At 36.1% G+C, this 17,466-nt stretch overlaps 1 protein-coding gene across 1 annotated transcript in view; it reads right to left on the reverse strand.

The window, feature by feature from the left end:
• The window catches only part of LOC114194467 (protein TIC236, chloroplastic-like), a 40,895-nt gene that overhangs the window by 9,685 nt on the left and 13,744 nt on the right, over positions 1-17,466 (reverse strand). Inside the window, exons 7-19 of the mRNA XM_028084708.2 lie at positions 10,583-10,813; positions 10,397-10,480; positions 8,692-8,849; positions 7,381-7,900; positions 6,231-6,401; positions 6,021-6,080; positions 5,310-5,432; positions 4,407-4,679; positions 2,952-3,017; positions 2,643-2,774; positions 1,736-2,557; positions 1,377-1,657; positions 944-1,203 (exon numbers count right to left, since the gene is read on the reverse strand). Coding sequence (XP_027940509.1) covers positions 944-1,203; positions 1,377-1,657; positions 1,736-2,557; positions 2,643-2,774; positions 2,952-3,017; positions 4,407-4,679; positions 5,310-5,432; positions 6,021-6,080; positions 6,231-6,401; positions 7,381-7,900; positions 8,692-8,849; positions 10,397-10,480; positions 10,583-10,813 — 3,181 coding nt within the window. The remainder of the gene's footprint in view (positions 1-943; positions 1,204-1,376; positions 1,658-1,735; positions 2,558-2,642; positions 2,775-2,951; positions 3,018-4,406; positions 4,680-5,309; positions 5,433-6,020; positions 6,081-6,230; positions 6,402-7,380; positions 7,901-8,691; positions 8,850-10,396; positions 10,481-10,582; positions 10,814-17,466) is intronic.

The raw sequence follows: 17,466 nt of genomic DNA on the forward strand, positions 1-17,466 counted from the left end.
ATTAGACACGAACCGATAGGCTTTATTAACTGAGAAACTGATCTTAGGTAAGAGACTGTAGCATATTGAAGTGGTCCAACAATGGATCAATACAGAGTAGCATCTGTTAAGAGCTCAGAACCATCTTTGGATCAATTGCAGTTGGAAGCCACAGGTATCCTCAACAAAATCGTAACTAGCTATACCAAGTACTGCTACAAACTAAGACCTTAGCTGAATTCATAATAAACTAACAAACTCTAATACCACAACCATACTAGTCTCAAGAGTATACAGTACTCTAATACCCACAAGAGCAGATATTTTCTTTGTGGTAAGTGTTGTATGTCAATTTCTTAGTTCTCCTTGTGATAGTCATTAAGTTGCTTTGGTTTGAATTCTGAGAGAAATTAATGGGTCACCTGAAAAGGGTTAGTCTATGAGAACCGTATTTCTTTCATGTCTTCATCAAATATTTTATCAAAGTATATATGAAAGGGAGTTAACAGAGATTTAATTTATATTCAATGGTTCACTTCATAATTGACCATCTGATTCTTTCCTAACTTTAGGTCAATCATAAATTGAGCTCCGTCTATCAAAAGAACTTCAGAAAGGACAGAACTCATGTATGCAATGAGGTTGTATATGTAAAATATGACTACTTGAAGATACATAGGTTATACAAAATTTATATCAAATTTAAACTAGTATGTTAATTGCTATGCATTGCATCGTATGCTATGATCATGCAAGTTGCCTTTGCATAATAATTGCAATTTATTTTAAAAAAAAATTCTTGGTAGGAAAATAATGCATATAATATAGCATCATTCTGTAGAAATGGAAGCAAGAGCCTCTCGGTTTGAATTAATAATAAGAGAATCCATTCTGATTTCAGAACATTCACCACCATATTATTAGAAAAAACTCAGGCTAAACTGATGGGCATGTATAATAATACCAGAGCCAGAGGATTGAGACACTGTCGTCCTTGAAGAAGCAGATTCTGAGTTGAGAAATCGTGATACATATCTTGAAGCAAACACGCGACTGACACCAGCAGTAGGAAGCCCAGACTGATTGGATGGAAATCTATTAGAAGCAGGAGTACCACCTTTATCGTGTGGCAAATATGCTTCTCCCTGACTTATTTTTATGTTCCCAGATATGTTTGGTTGCAATATTGAACCAGTTATTTGCAACTGAGAATCAACCTGACCACTGTCAAAAGTATAGCACCAGGTTAAAAAGAGACTATATAACAAGGCCGGAGGTGGAGGATGCAATTCAAAAAATCAATAATATTTATGGTTTAGTTGTCACTTGAGCCCCTCTGCATCCATTATCAAGCCTAGAAGTAAACTTAAGAAATTCAAAGAAGCTATGAAAGTAACCTTAATATTTTTTGTGCCCGTACTTCTAAAACTTCACACTTCAATTCAATCTTGTCATCTGGGGCTGCTTCACTTGCTCTGAGTGGCAGATTCCCTTTTACAAGAAGCTTTCCTTTTCTGCTTACCCTACTCTCCAGTGAGGCGATGCATAACCTGTTTGATTTCACGTGAACATTTCCACCAAAGTTAGTAAGTGGTTTTCGTAGCACTGGTGAAGAAATAGATGCCCTGTGGAATGATGCGTGTCCATTAAGTACTGGCTGATCAACTGTACCTCTGACCTATTAAGTCAAGCCATATGACAAGATTCAGAGAACTAAATATCAAATATTTGGGAAAAATTATATTCATTTACCAACCTCAAGCTTCAACTCCGCATTTCCATGAAGCCAATTGGCATGAGGAGATAAAGCAGTAACTAATGTCATTCCCCCGTCTTTTATATCAGCATCAATCCTGACCTCTCCAACATCCAAAATTTGCCAATTTAGACCTTTAAGGCTTTCTGCAAGTTGGGTATTCCAACTTTCTTCATTTCTATCTCTACTAACCTTTTTGTCACCAGCATCATCAGCGTTCCCTCTACTCTTCTCCTTCACCCAATCAGGAACCCAAGTAATCTGACTCTTATCTAATTCTACATCTTCCTGTAATGTGTTATTTTGTACAAACGCAACAGGAATGCTACCCTGAACAAGTACATGCCCATTTTGGGTTATAGGTTCAAATTTTGCATTGAAAAGAAAACGACTGGTTGAGGTTAGAGAGGCAACAACTTCAGCTCTTCCAAGATCAATACCACCAACAGAACCATCAAGTAGCCTTACTTGTACATCACATTCTGGTTTTGCTAAACTTCCTCTAAGATCTCCTTCCATGTGCAATATACCCTTAATGGGTGCCAATAACTGTCGCAGAGAATGAACAACATCCATTGCTGTAGATTCAATGATCTGAACTACAGTTGGAACAAGACTAACAGGAAAATTCAAGACTGCAAAATGGAGGTTGGTTTTAGGCCCTAGCAATGTTCCATCTGCATGGATGGTGGCATTATCCTTCTGGATAAGAATTTTCTCCAGGTGCATACCGTCATCATTACTGTAAGCACCCACTGCCAACACACGCTGAGTTTTGTAGTCTCCCCACTCCCAGTCCTCTCCATGAAAATCAAATTCTGCCTGAAATAACATAATAAGAATGTTAATATTAAAAAATACACTATTCATACAACTAACAAGAATACAAAAAAACTGAACATTTTACCAGGGTGTCTCCATTTCCCCCACCGCTAGCATCAAGAGATCCATGCCAGTGACCTTTGAGTTCAGATAAACCAGGCAGACTTAAATCTTCAAGAACAACATCATTTGATGGAGCATGAAGCCCCCTCACTGTCTGCACGTTGTGTATATCATTGAAAATAGCCACAAAAATTAATTTGTTCAATATATTTTATTCGGCTAATTATATTATCAATAAATAATTATTCAAAAGACTCTAGATGACAAATTCAGGAATCAAATATTGCATCTCTAGAAAGGAAAATAACATATGGAAATCTTTTGATAATACCTCAAGCAGTTGTTGAAGGCTTTCAGTGTATAATCCCACTGACTGCAAATTTTGAATGAAGAAATCCTGCATACACAATGTACAAACATACATAATCAGTTTTCCTTTAGAGAAGAAACAGAATACACAGATGAATAGTAAACTTTGGAGAACGAGACAGTAAAGGAACCAGATTATACTTGCTAAAAACACTCTCAACATGATTTGAGGTCAGAATGATGTAGCCCTAGGCCCAAGATTAATTGAGTGTATGTAAGGAGAGGTAAAAGGTGTGCTGCACCAGACCAGTTTTAGGAGAGAGATAGCTACCTGCCAACCTACAGCAGAGCATTGGGGAGAGGCAAGGTTTGTAAGTATGGAGAGAGAATATACGCCAGAAGGGTGTGTAAACAGTACGCTGAAATTAGGCTTGGGCTGGGAGAGCTATGGCCAATGTAAAAAACTTTTATTTTGGCCAATGAAATGGACCAGACCTAACTCATAAGAGGGCACAAGTCTCATAAGAAGTATTCTTATTCTGGCAATACTCCTAGCCAACTGGAGATATCTGGATCTCAAAAAGCCATGTTTCAGCTCAAAAAATCCAAAAAGTTAATCCCTCAAGGTAACTGCAATGGCTCTGAGCAAATGCATTGAAAAACTCAAGGCACAAAACAAATGGAGGTGAGGCCACATCTGAAGAGGGGATATAAAGGTGAGAGTAGTAACGCTAGCAGCCAGATCCACTACAATGTGCAACAGTAACAGTGATACAGTGGAGGAGATACAAAAACTTGGGTATGTCAAGAGCTTGTTGTGGCACAGCGGCTGGGTCTCTAGTGAATGACCAAGCAAACAAAGGTTTTGACAGTGGGCAGAGGGAGTTTTCTGCAAGCAACTGCAATTATTATTTCCTTATTTAGCAAATCACAATTAAAATGAAAAAGGAAAATATCCTGAATCATAGGGATTTGATTAAATTAGTGTTGTTATTTCCTCAATTAGCTTTCCAGCATTGTGTATATGACTGATGTATTCTTAGCATAAATCTGTGAAATCATTTTTTTCAATACTAATTTCTAAAATTATCCACTGGAAACTGATACAGCATACAGGTCAACAAACCAGTTGGCAATAAAAGTCAACAATGGGTCCATCAGCCATGCCTGGTTTTGATTTTCCTCTCTTTATGCGCAGGCCAATAGGCAGAGAGAAAATAAACAAGCACGTGTGGTAAAATACATGCACAATGAACATCATAATATATATATATATATATATATAGTGAACACAATAAATTAAAAATTAGTATATTTACACAACTAAAAAAGCCTAGACACACAGAATCTAGATATATGATATACATTTCCAGAAGTTACCAAAATTACGGCATTAGCAAAGCATATTAATATGCTATATTTAGATGGTTGATAATGAATATAACTTCAAATGCATAAACAGTGATAGTGATACAACCTTAGATCTTGAACGAACAGCAGGATCCAAACTTCGAGAAAGAAGCCTTGCAAGGGGAAGCATCTCGGCAACCTCTGCTCTAGGAACTTCAAGTTTCATTCTCCACCTGCCCATAGAGGATATAGCATTGCCAATATGACCAGACATTAGCCTTTTTATAAGGCCACCTTCTCTGTCAACAGAAGTACGATCTCGGGTGCCAGGCAACACATATTCACCTTGAAGTTCATAATAACTGTAGTTTTGTTGCAAAACAGTTTTTTCAATAGTGATCTGAATAATAATGCACCAATTGGGGTATTAGTATTACAAAAAAGAATAAGCATTGGATTCAATAGATGATGCTCTATGAATTCCAAGGTAACAAAACAGAATCCTTAGACTCCAATGGCTGGACAAGATATGACAGAATAGGATAGGATAACTATCCTTAATCTAAATGTGATCGGTAATTTGTTTGTAGCAACATGATATGATGGTGGTGTTAAGTAACTTTTTAATCCTCATTGATGGATGGTGAATATATGGTTGAGATTTGTTCATCACGCTCTCATAAAAATAGCCCTCACTCAACAAATTGCCTATACACATTTTAATCAGATAATCAACTGAAAACCTGTATTTTTTATATGTTAAAAGGATATTGATCTATTACTGAATCACCAAGGGAAAGCATAAAGAGAAACTACTTTAGATTTAACTTTGTCTAAGTCATATTTTAAATTAAAAAAAAAAATGCCCATGAACTTACAGAACTAAAGTAATGAGCATTACCCCGCATACTTAAAATTAACTCCACACCAGATATCAGATGATTTTATTTTACCCGGATAGCAATAAGTAAACTAGCATGTAACAGAAATTTATGTGCAAACATATATGAAGATGGTTTAACACACTCACAACGTCTCCACTCCACCTAGCTGCCACATCTAGGGCTTCACCAAGCACACCACTGAATTTTGGCCGAAGTACAGACAGGACCCCATGTCCTCTTCTTTTTTGAAGATTAAGCTGGATTTCTGCCTGATATCAAAGAAGCAGACAATTCACACTTGTTTCTGTGGCATGACCATTAAATAATACCTCAAGCAAGTTAGCGTTCAAGTAGACCTGGAAAAAATTGGGACAATAAATGAAGGAATAATACCTCATACTACTTGATTTCAGACTTAGGTATCTCATAATACCCAAGTTCCTATCAACTACTATACTATGTAGAATCAAGTTAGGTCTCAAATCCAAATTCTAAGAATATGAGACACAAACAAAAGCATAGAAGTAACAATTTAGGAAATCTTCACAAATGTAGTCCCAATTTATGAAAAATTAACCAAAGTTGGAAATCATGGACAACCCTTGTTCAGGTATGGTAAATGATTAACCAAACAACAACTAAAATCAGTAATCATACGCCATTTTTTTCATCAACAGAATTTGTTTCTCAAAAATTGGAATAAGGGTTCAAATGTCAGGATGGATTGTTCACGCAGATATTCTCCCCGGTATAATTGGATCAACTTTGTAAGGATCCAGATATGTCAAATAGAAGTACAACAAAGAGCAAGGAAGATGCTGAAAAACAATTCAAAACATGCAGGTATGATGACTTACCCTCTGTATGGTTCCCCTAAGAGAAGCAAGCTCCAATTCATCAAGTGGAAAATGCCGTACCTACAAGTCAGCTCCAACTAATTTGAAAATATTCAAGATAAAGTTTCAATACCAACTTTTGGTCTAATTATTAATTGACCTAAATCTTTCAAGCAGACATACAAACAGATCTAGAATCAAATAATGGTCCTCAAATTTAAATTTAGTTACCTCCAAGTTGGCAGAATGAAATGGTTGAAAACAAATGTTAGCCCTCAATTGCCCTTTCTGAAGGGAAATGGACAACAATTTCCCACTTTGCAGACCATCTTCACTACTGGGCTGCAGCGGCCCAACAAACTCCACGGCAAGACTTTCATCAGGTCTACCAGATGCATCCAACTGTATTTCACAAATAATTGACAGTTACAACCACTATATATTATATTGAGATAGATAATCTGGACCATCAGATAGAAGCACAGCAAAAAGACTGACAACATAAAGAAGCCTGTCTCGTGTAAAAAAACTGAAATGAATAGCTAGTTATATTATCTGCTGGGAGAGGGGATCGGTTCTACTTGTTTTGGATTGAACTATATACATTGTACAAAGGAGTGATGATCATATAACAAGATCCACAAGTGGATGAATCAACTCAATACTCAAGCAATGTCATAATGGGATGAACGGCCCACAAAGAGAGATCTTAACTTTGATCTCTTAATTGATTCAGATTCATATATTTATATCTATATCCATATTCGTATCTATATTTATCTATCTATATGTGTGTTTGTGTAGAAATAGATATATATTTACATACATCGGTATATATAAGGAACAGTGGCTTAAGGAAAGAGAAAGATAAACATAATAGAGTTTACCTCTACAATTCTAGGTTACAGATAGATACAACACAAAACAGCTTTTGCTCAGAAGATAATATAAACTAGTCTAACACAATGAATTTTAACAGTTTGACCCTGGCTACAAAGAAATGCCAGCTATCAGGTGCTTGACAGAAACATGACCAACGTTAAAAGATGTCACATTATAATAGTATAGAGGAAATTATGAAAAGGATTTCATGAAATAAACAAATAGACCTGTTCAGGAGGTCAATTATGTAAATAAGTGATTGTTCAAAATCAATTCTTTGAAAACAACCACCAATTGAGTGATTAATTATCATTGAACAAGGAATGTTTTACTAATAATTCTTTTTTTCGTGATTTTCAAATATCTTCACTAGAAATCATGTCCATGAACAATGATAACAATGTGATGCGATATGGCTGAGCAGTGAGGATAAACTTCAATAAATCCACAATAGCTCACAATTAAAAGTTTTTCTGTAAGAGAAAATTTTAAGCATCACCTTAATACGCTTGGGAGAAACTCTTAACAACCCAGACAACTGAGGGGCAAGCATAAGTTGATTCAATTTGAGACCAGAGATTGAAACATCACCAACAAGACTATCTACAATTCCTTTATCTAACATTTGCACATTCTGCCTTGTCATCTCTGAATTTTGTTCTGTAATATTGCCATTTGGTTTTAAAACCTTTCCCTGAAACTTAATTCTTCCAGCCGCTTTCAAATGCAAAGGCCTTGGGGAATCCATAGTGTATGCAGAAACCAAGCTGAAGAATTCAAACCCACGCATACGTAAATCCAATTCAACTCCATCAATGGTAAATGGGATGGCTCTTGGAATATTGAACTCTTTTTTATGATGAAAATCATCAGGATAAGATGTTTGAACTCGTGTATACAGATCAAATGCAGCTGAAGCAGAATTCACAGTAATAAAATCATGTGAGATTATTATGTCTCCTCGAGCATCACTGAAAGACCCTTCAGCTGTAGGTGCAGTCCACTTTATATCAAACCTTCTGCATTATTTTTTTTTTTTTAAATTTAAGAGAAATCGTGTAAGAATAACAGAATTGGCACCAAGTGTTATTAATGGTGAATGCTAGCCCATTGAGGAAAGCAGAAAATCTGTTATCAAAATAGGTGAGAATAGCAAAACTAAATAACAAGCATAATTGAAACATTATATAGCATATAAAAATTATCAAGTATAACAAACTCGTGCAACTGCATCAGAGAGAAAACAATGCAAACAGACAGACAAAATAAAATAATTAATGATACGATCACAAATCACCAAATAGGAATATACTATCAAGTAAAATTTCCTACAAATCAAGATAATGACAATCTAATTGACTATGCCTCCTAGTTCGTAAAGTCTTATTTCTTAGTCCTCCTCCTTAGTTACCATTATGTATAATAATGTGTGGTGAGAGAAAAAAAACCCGACAAAATGCAGAAACCATGCCTCAATACCTTCGAGAAACTAGATCAGTTCTATAACATCAGAAATGCCACCTTCCTTGAAGACAGACCATCCTCTACCATCACAAATACTACAGATGCTCCCCACAGAGACAGAAATCACTTCCCTCAGGTATTGCATACATTTTGGTCCTATCATTACTATACCTAAGGCTTTAGAGGTTTGTTTTCATGCTAAGATTTCCCAACTTGCAACGTGCAACCTCCCAAGTAGATGATATCAGTTATTATCACAAGCAACAACAATGCCAAATTTTAGCTGATGAAACGAATTACAAAAAATCTGGAGAAATTATTAGAACACTGGAATGGTTCATCTTACGGTCGTAAAAGGGATCCTGAAAGTTTTGTTTCTCCATTTAATACTCCTAATTTAAGGGGCATCTGATGATAATAACTTGGTATATAACGAAGCACGATGTTATCAAAGGCCAAACTTCCAGAAAAATTGACGTCTATTGCTGTCTCATCCTCCTCACCCTGAGAACCAAAGATTACATATTAGTAGAAGTAGTTGATAGAAATTCTAGAGACCAAATATATTTACCTATGGGAAAGTAAAATATAGCACAGATATCTACACACTAGCTTTAAACAAAATAAAAAAACCTAATTTCCATATTAGTATGATGAAATAACAATACTTTCATTTGCGTCACTTATCCTATATTTGATACTTTGGAATATTTCACCAATATGTACATGTGGTGTACAAGATTTTAAAAAAATTAGGAAAATCTAACATTATAACGGTTGAAATAAAAGAAAGAACGACACAGGCTGAATCCCCAACATGCATAGAGCACATAGGGTTATGCATTTAAAACTAGAAAAATACAAAGAGATGGGCCTAAGCATGTTACATTTAACACTTCCCTCAAACTGCTACATATTCATTTCTATGTCCTCGGAATGAATTAATAAACACGTATGTTAGTTGATCACTAGAATTCACAAACTTAATCTTGATTTCTTAAGATACAATCTTTTCTCGAATAAAATAACAATCAATTTCCATATATATATTTGGTCCTTTCATGAGAGACGGGATTTGAGCTAATACGAAGAAAAGCTTGGTTGCACATATAAATGTCGTTTGAAAGCCATCTCCAAATTGCAATTCTTTAAATAATTGTTTAAGACAAATAAGATCAAAAGTAGATAAGACCATAGCTCTATAATCTAATTCCTATTAGTCTTGTCCCATGAATATTATGTACATTTTCAGATTTAGTTGCAATTTCATTTCAGTTATTTTACAATTATTTTACAGTTATAAGGTGGTTATGTTTGTCACGGTTGTTTATTTCAATCGTTATATTTGGGTAGCATAACTTATTTCACAAAGTCTCTTAATACGACTCCTATTTTTGTACATTCATCTGTATTGAATAAACCAAATCTTCTATTACTTTCTGTGTTTATTTTCATTTTGTTAGAGGTAAAGTCCTGGCCAAGCAACTGCTTATTTGTCATATTCTTGCCCTTGATCAGTGGGCAGATGTTTTGACCAAACCCCTTTCTCCACTTGGTTTACTTTACTACTTGCCAAACTCAATGTGAAGAATTTCTCTTTTGATAAATCTTCACCTTAAGTTTGAGAGGGGTTGTTAGTGTACAGTTAATAGTTGTTGGTTACATCTAATAGTTAGGGGTCAACTATGCTATGGTCAATGGTCAACTATAGTCAATAGTTGACCATATTGTACAGTTGTACTCTGCATCTTCTAATATAAATATATATATATATATATATATATATATATATATATATGTACAGAAACTTTGTAAGAGAGTTCAATTAAATAAAATCTGTTCAGTTAAACATGTCTCTTCTTTCTCTCTCTCTTGATCTAACACACCCCACCACCCTAGAAAAATAAACTAAAATTGTCAAAAAGTGCGTGTATATAAGTGATGCTATGCTTCCAAGTTGTTTAAAATACAGCATATTTAAAAAAAAATTAAAAAATGACAATAAAAAAATACAAAAAGAGAAAGGCTATCTAACAGGTCTCTTTGTGTACCTCTGGGCAAATCCATGCATTCCCAGCCCCTCGAATTTCACCACCATCTACAAGGCATGCCCTAATTCCATATAAATCAGCAACCTACAAAATGCAGAGTAAGTGCTACCATAGTATAGCAAAACTCTAATAATAAAGCACTAATCTAAGTACACCCATGCTAAATTATTATCCCTGACAACTTACACAGTTATCAGTGTTGAAAGTGAAATTAGCAGATACATATGAAAATGGTACACGATCAAATGCTGCCAGCGCTCCAGCTTCCTTACTTGTAGCAAGTGCTTCAGATGCTACAGATGCAGTGGTATCAGTTTGCAAATAAGAGAACGTCCTAGAAACCATTCCAGTGCCAACAAATACAGGAGTATCCAGTGGGCCTTGACAGTTAAACAGAGCAGTTACTGATCCTGCTAGCTGTAATTAAAAAATAAGACTTTGAGACGAGAAGAGGAAAAAGTTAAAATTGATCTTAGGGTTTTCTCTGATGACTTACAATTTTTAAAATCTACATTTCTACTTAAATAAGTCTGGAATAACTTTGTGAATTTATAGTTATACCAATCATTTACATGGAACTGAATTTACGAAAATGCAATAGTAACAATATAAAGGATCTTCAAATGTGTAAAAGTTATGTGCATAAAATTGGTTCTTCATATTTATAATTAAAAATTGCAAGAACATGCACATAATAACATCTCCCCACATCATCCACTCCCCGCCCCACCTCAAACACACACAAACACGTTTTACAGTTGGCTGAAAAATTCCCTGTGCAATCTGGTCTGGAACTATTGTTAGTACCCTTCATTGGTATCACCACTTTTAGCATAACTTCATCAGTCCCACATTGGCTGTGTTCATAATTAATGTAATTATTGGTTATAATACAGCTCAAACTATGTTCCCACAGCTGGTTCCAACTCCTAACCAATGATATTTATAATGCTGACGTAGGTCGTTAAGTACAGTAGTGTTCAATGGGCTAGAGTCACTGCATTGGTGCTTGAATGCAGTGTTAAATGGCAAAAGGTTCTCAATTTTCTGGATAGATGTGGGTAAAGAAGCTAGTTGAGGAGTGTCTGATTAAATTTCGCATTGGCAATATTAATATTGATATAGAAGTCCTTCAAGGTGGTTCACCGTCTGAGCTTGGTCTAAGGTGTAACTTCAACTCCCAAAACCAATTCGTAAAGTTAGGATTATCTAAGCTTCAATAGCTACATATTTAAGTCATTTCTCTAATTGATATAACTTTTAAGATTAAATCACCACCCTTGAGGTTGCAATTGATCATGTATCTAGTAATCGTTATCTTTTCTCTTCCCTCACTACTAGTGACACAATTTGCCTTCCAGGCCTATACTATGTAAGCCAGAGTATAAGTGAAAATGTCAAGATGGGTGTGTGGACACACAATAAGGAACAAGATATGTTAGGTTTCTTTCAGTGGAAGGTGTTAGAATAAACAGTCTTGAATATGACTCATTGTACTGTGTGTTGGACCTAGTACCTAGGAACATGCTTTACACATAGTTCCTTGGAGCATCTTCTAGAGTTCTCTTCTTTCCTCTCATCCATTGTATCTGATGTATCTCAAACTACTATAAATAAGAAATCCTAAGAGGAGAGAACTCACTCTCTCTCAAATTCACTCTAAATTCTCTTTAATCTCAAGTGAAGGATAAAGGGGTAGAAGCAGCTACTTGGGAAGATGTCACAACAATCCAACAGCAATTTCTTGACTTCAACCTTGAGGACTAGGTTGTTATGCCGGGGGGAGTAATGATAGAGTATTTATTGAATATAGAGAAAGTAGGGATTGAGATTAATCTCCCTTGTATAGAAAATACACGTTGGGGTTATATTTAAAATAAAGAATATATGGGCTAAGCCTAAAATACATATGAAGAATAATAACAATAAAAACAAAAAATAAGATATTAAAGATATCTTAACACTCCCCCTCAAGTTGGTGCATACAAATCGTATGTACCAAGCTTGTTATGGGGTTATATTTAAAATAAAGAATATATGGGCTAAGCCTAAAATACATATGAAGAATAATAACAATAAAAACAAAAAATAAGATATTAAAGATATCTTAACACTCCCCTCAAGTTGGTGCATACAAATCGTATGTACCAAGCTTGTTCCAAATATAACTAATTCTTGGTCCTCGTAAAGACTTAGTGAAAATATCTGCTAACTGATCACTTGAGTTAACAAATTCAGTCTTGATGTCTCCGGACATAATCTTTTCTCGAATGAAATGACAATCAATCTCAATATGTTTAGTCCTCTCATGAAAGACAGGATTAGAACTGATATGAAGAGCAGCTTGATTATCACATATAAGTGTCATTTGATTAACGTCTCCAAACTCTAACTCTTTGAGCAACTGCTTAAGCCAAACAAGCTCACAAGTGACTGAAGTCATGGCTCTATATTCTACTTCTGCACTAGATCTTGCTACAACACTTTGCTTCTTGCTTTTCCAAGATATCAAGTTACCTCCAATAGAGACACAATATCTGGATGTAGACCTTTTATTAGAAGGAGATCATGTCCAATCAGCATCTGAATAACAAACAACTCTTGTATGGTTATTAGAACCATATAACAATCCTTTACCAGGAGATCCTTTAATATACTTCAGTATACGAATGACTGCATTCCAATGATCTTCGCACGGAGAATTAAGAAATTGGCTTACCATAGTGACTGCAAAAGAAATGTCAGGATGAGTCACTGTAAGATAATTCAATTTCCCAACTAATCTTCTATATTGTTCGGGATCTGACATAGGCTTCCCCTGATTTGAGAGAGTTTAGTATTGGGATCCATAGGTGTGTCAACAGATTTTGAATTCATCAACCCAATTTCTTCCAAAATATCCAGTGCATACTTTCGTTGAGAAATAACAATATCGTCTTTGTCGAACTGCGCCACCTCAATACCCAAGAAATATCTGAGTTTTCCAAGATCTTTGATCAAAAAATGATCACAAAGATGTTGTTTCATCTGAGAGGTGCCATGGTTATCACTACCAGTAAGAACAATATCATCAACATACACTATCAAGTAGAAACATCCAGCACTTGAGTGACGATCAAAACCTGAATGATCTGCCTCACACCGAGTCATACCAAATTGTTGAACAACATTGCTAAATTTTCCAAACCAGGCCCTTGGAGACTGTTTTAGAACATATAAAGATTTGCGAAGACGACATACCAACCCAGAAGACTCCCCCTGAGCAACAAACCCAGGAGGTTGCTCCATATAAATCTCTTCTTGCAAATCGCCATTGAGGAAAGCATTTTTAACGTCCAATTGATAAAGAGGCCACTTTTGAAGAGCCGCCATGGCAATAAATAAACGAACAGAAGCCATCTTCGTCACTGGAGAAAAAGTATCACCATAATCCAACCCAAAGATTTGGGTGTAACTTTTGGCCACAAGACGTGCTTTGAGACAATCAATAGTACCATAAGGTCCAACTTTAATAGCAAACACCCACCTGCAACCAAAAACAGATTTCCCAGACAGTAATGGGACAAGCTCCCAAGTTCCACTATTATGAAGAGCACTTAGTTCATCGAGCATGGCCTAACGCCAACCAAGATGGGCTAAGGCATCACGAACAGATTTTGGGATGGTCACAGAAGAAATAGACGAAAGACAGACATAAAAAGGTGAAGACAATCTATGGTAACTTAAAGTGTTAGATATTGTTTGATATTATTAAGATATTGTTAGATATTAATAATCACAATATCAAACAATATCTTCTATTTAATCTTCTTATTTTCAATTAGTCTTTTTACTTGTACCTCTCTCTATTATAAATAGATTACCCTATGTGTGGTTTATACACAAGGGAGATTAATCTCAATCCCTACTTTCTTTATTCTCAACATGGTATCAGAGCCAAATTAGAGCCTCTTCTAATGAACTTTCTTGAACATTTTGTTCTACCCGATATCGGGCCGCTAACGGACCACCCACTAATTTCTTGTCCCATGCACGAGATGAATATACCTCGGCATGAAGAGGTGTGTTGGAAGTCCCACATCGACTAGAGATAAGGCCAATTCACAATATATAAGTGAGGTGCAAACCTCACCTTACAAGCCGGTTTTGTGGGGTTGAGTTAGGCTTAAACCCACTTCTAACATGGTATCAGAGCCAGGTTCCGATCTTGGGACCTGTGGGTTATGGACCTCCTGGATTTGTTGCTTAGGAGGAGTCTTTTGGGATGATATGTCGTCTTCGCAAATCCCTATATGGCCTAAAACAATCTCCTAGGGCTTGGTTTGGAAAGTTTAACAATGTTGTTCAGCAATTTGGTATGACTCGGTGTGAAGCAGATCATTCTGTCTTTTATCAACACTCGAGTGTTGGATGTGTTTACTTGATAGTATATGTTGATGACATCGTTCTTACAGGGAGTAACAACCATGGCATCTCTCAGTTGAAACAACATATTTGTCACCATTTTCAGACCAAAGATCTTGGCAAACTCAGATATTTCTTGGGTATTGAGGTGGCACAGTCTAATGATGGTATTGTTATATCTCAGAGAAAGTATGCCATGGATATTCTGGAGGAAACTGGGTTGATGAGTTCAAAGTCTGTTGATACACCCAGGGATCCCAATACTAAACTTCTACCAAATCAGGAGGAGCCTATATCTGATCCTGAGCAGTATAGACGATTGGTTGGAAAATTGAATTATCTTACCGTAACTCGTCCTGACATTTCCTTTGCAGTCAGTGTGGTAAGCCAATTTCTTAATTCTCCATGTGAAGATCATTGGAATGCAGTCATTCGCATCTTGAAGTATATTAAAAAATCTCCTGGAAAAGGATTGTTATATGGTTCTAATAACCATACAAGAGTTGTTTGCTATTCAGATGCTGATTGAGCAGGATCTCCTTCTGATAGAAGATCTACATCTGGGTATTGTCTCTCCATTGGTGGTAACTTGATCTCGTGGAAAAGTAAGAAACAGAGTGTTGTAGCAAGATCCAGTGCAGAAGCAGAATATAGAGCTATGGCCTTAGCTTCCTGTGAACTTGTTTGGCTCAAGCAATTGCTTCAAGAGTTACAATTTGGAGATGTTACTCAAATGACACTTGTGTGTAACAATCAGGTTGCTCTTCATATTAGCTCTAATCCTGTCTTTTATGAGAGGACCAAACACATTGAGATTAATTGTCATTTCGTTCGGGAAAAGGTTATGTCTAGAGACATCAAAACTGAGTCTGTTAACTCAAGTGATCAGTTAGCAGATATTTTTACTAAGTCTTTATGAGGGCCTAGAATTGATTATATTTGTAACAAGCTTGGCACATACGATTTATATGCTCCAGCTTGAGGGGGACTGTTAGATATTGTTTGATATTATTAAGATATTGTTAGATATTGATAACCACAATATCAAACAATATCTTCTATTTAATCTTCTTATTTTCAGTTAGTCTTTTTACTTGTACCTCTCTATTATAAATAAATTACCCTATGTGTGGTTTATACACAAGGGAGATTAATCTCAATCCCTATTTTCTTTATTCTCAACATAAAGCAATATAATGAGAAAGATTATGTGTAGAACGGATACCTTTTCTGATGGCGATGGGAAGGTAACTCTGTGGAAAGGGAGACTCAGTTGTCGGAGCCGGAGGAGACACAGTAGTTGGCACTTGAGGTGAGTCACTCGTTGGTTCTGGAGGACGAGGACGACGACTATAAACCTGAAGAGGTGGTCGAACAGAAACGGACGGCGTACACGACACACCTGGAAGATCACAGATCATAGGAATATTGACAGGACTAGGAAAATCAACGGTATTAGATGGAGACTCAATGGAAGGAGAAGAACTTTTATAATAAAAGGAAGACTCATTGAAGGTGACATCTACACAAACAAAATAGCGGTTAAGAGAAGGAAAAAAACACTTGTATCCTTTTTGGGATCGCATAAACCCTAAAAAAACACATTTGTGTGATCGAGGAGATAATTTATCAAGCTCAGGACTAAAATTGTGCACAAAACATGTAGACCCAAAAACCTTGAGAGGTAAGGGATGAAGAGGTTCATGAGGAAATAAAATGGAATGAGGTATTTTATTATTTAAAACCGAAGAAGGCATGCAATTAATAAGATAACAAGCAGTAAGAACAGCATCACCCCAAAAAGAATGAGGAACCTCATCATGAATTAAAAGAGTGCGAGCGGTTTAAATAAGGTGTCTATTTTTCCGTTCAGCCACCCCATTTTGTTGAGGTGTATATGCACAAGAAGTTTGATGCAGAATGCCACGCGAAACCATAAATTGTTTAAAAGAATTGGAAAGATATTCACTACCATTATCACTTCTCAAAATTTTAATAGGAACACCAAATTGAAGTTGAATTTCATGGAAAAAAGATTGAAAGATATGAAATAATTAAGAACGACTCTTCATTAAAAATAACCAAGTACAACGGGAATAATCATCAATAAAAGTAACAAAGTATTGAAAACCTAAACTAGATGCAGCACGACTAGGTCCCCAAATGTCAGAGTGAACTAAGGCAAAAGGGGACGAAGCACTGTGTGCGACACTATGAGGAAAAGAACTACGACTATGCTTGCCTAACTGACATGACTCACACACCAACTTGGACAACTTAGAGAAGCCAGGAACAAGGTGTTACAACTTGGCAAGACTAGGATGGCCTAACTGAGCATGAAGAAGAGGTGGAGACTCCATAACTGCGCCAACATGAGAAGAAGGGCGGAGATGATAAAGACCATGGGACTCACATCCGGTGCCAATCACCTGTCTTAAACTCGGGTCTTGTAAACAAACAGACGATTGGGTAAAGGAAATAACACAATCAAGAGATCGAGTTAGACGACTAATGGATAATAAGTTAAAAGGAGACCCAGAAACATAAAGAACATTATCAATGGATAAAAAGGGAAAAAGATCGACAGTCCCAACACCATGAGCTGAAACACGAGACCCATTAGCCATTGTAACAGAGGGTAAATTATCTGGAGAGGACAAAGAGGA

Source organism: Vigna unguiculata, chromosome 8 (assembly GCF_037176805.1).
Source record: "Vigna unguiculata cultivar grain cowpea cultivar isolate G323 ecotype 2 chromosome 8, ASM3717680v1, whole genome shotgun sequence".
Classification (NCBI taxonomy): domain Eukaryota; kingdom Viridiplantae; phylum Streptophyta; class Magnoliopsida; order Fabales; family Fabaceae; genus Vigna; species Vigna unguiculata.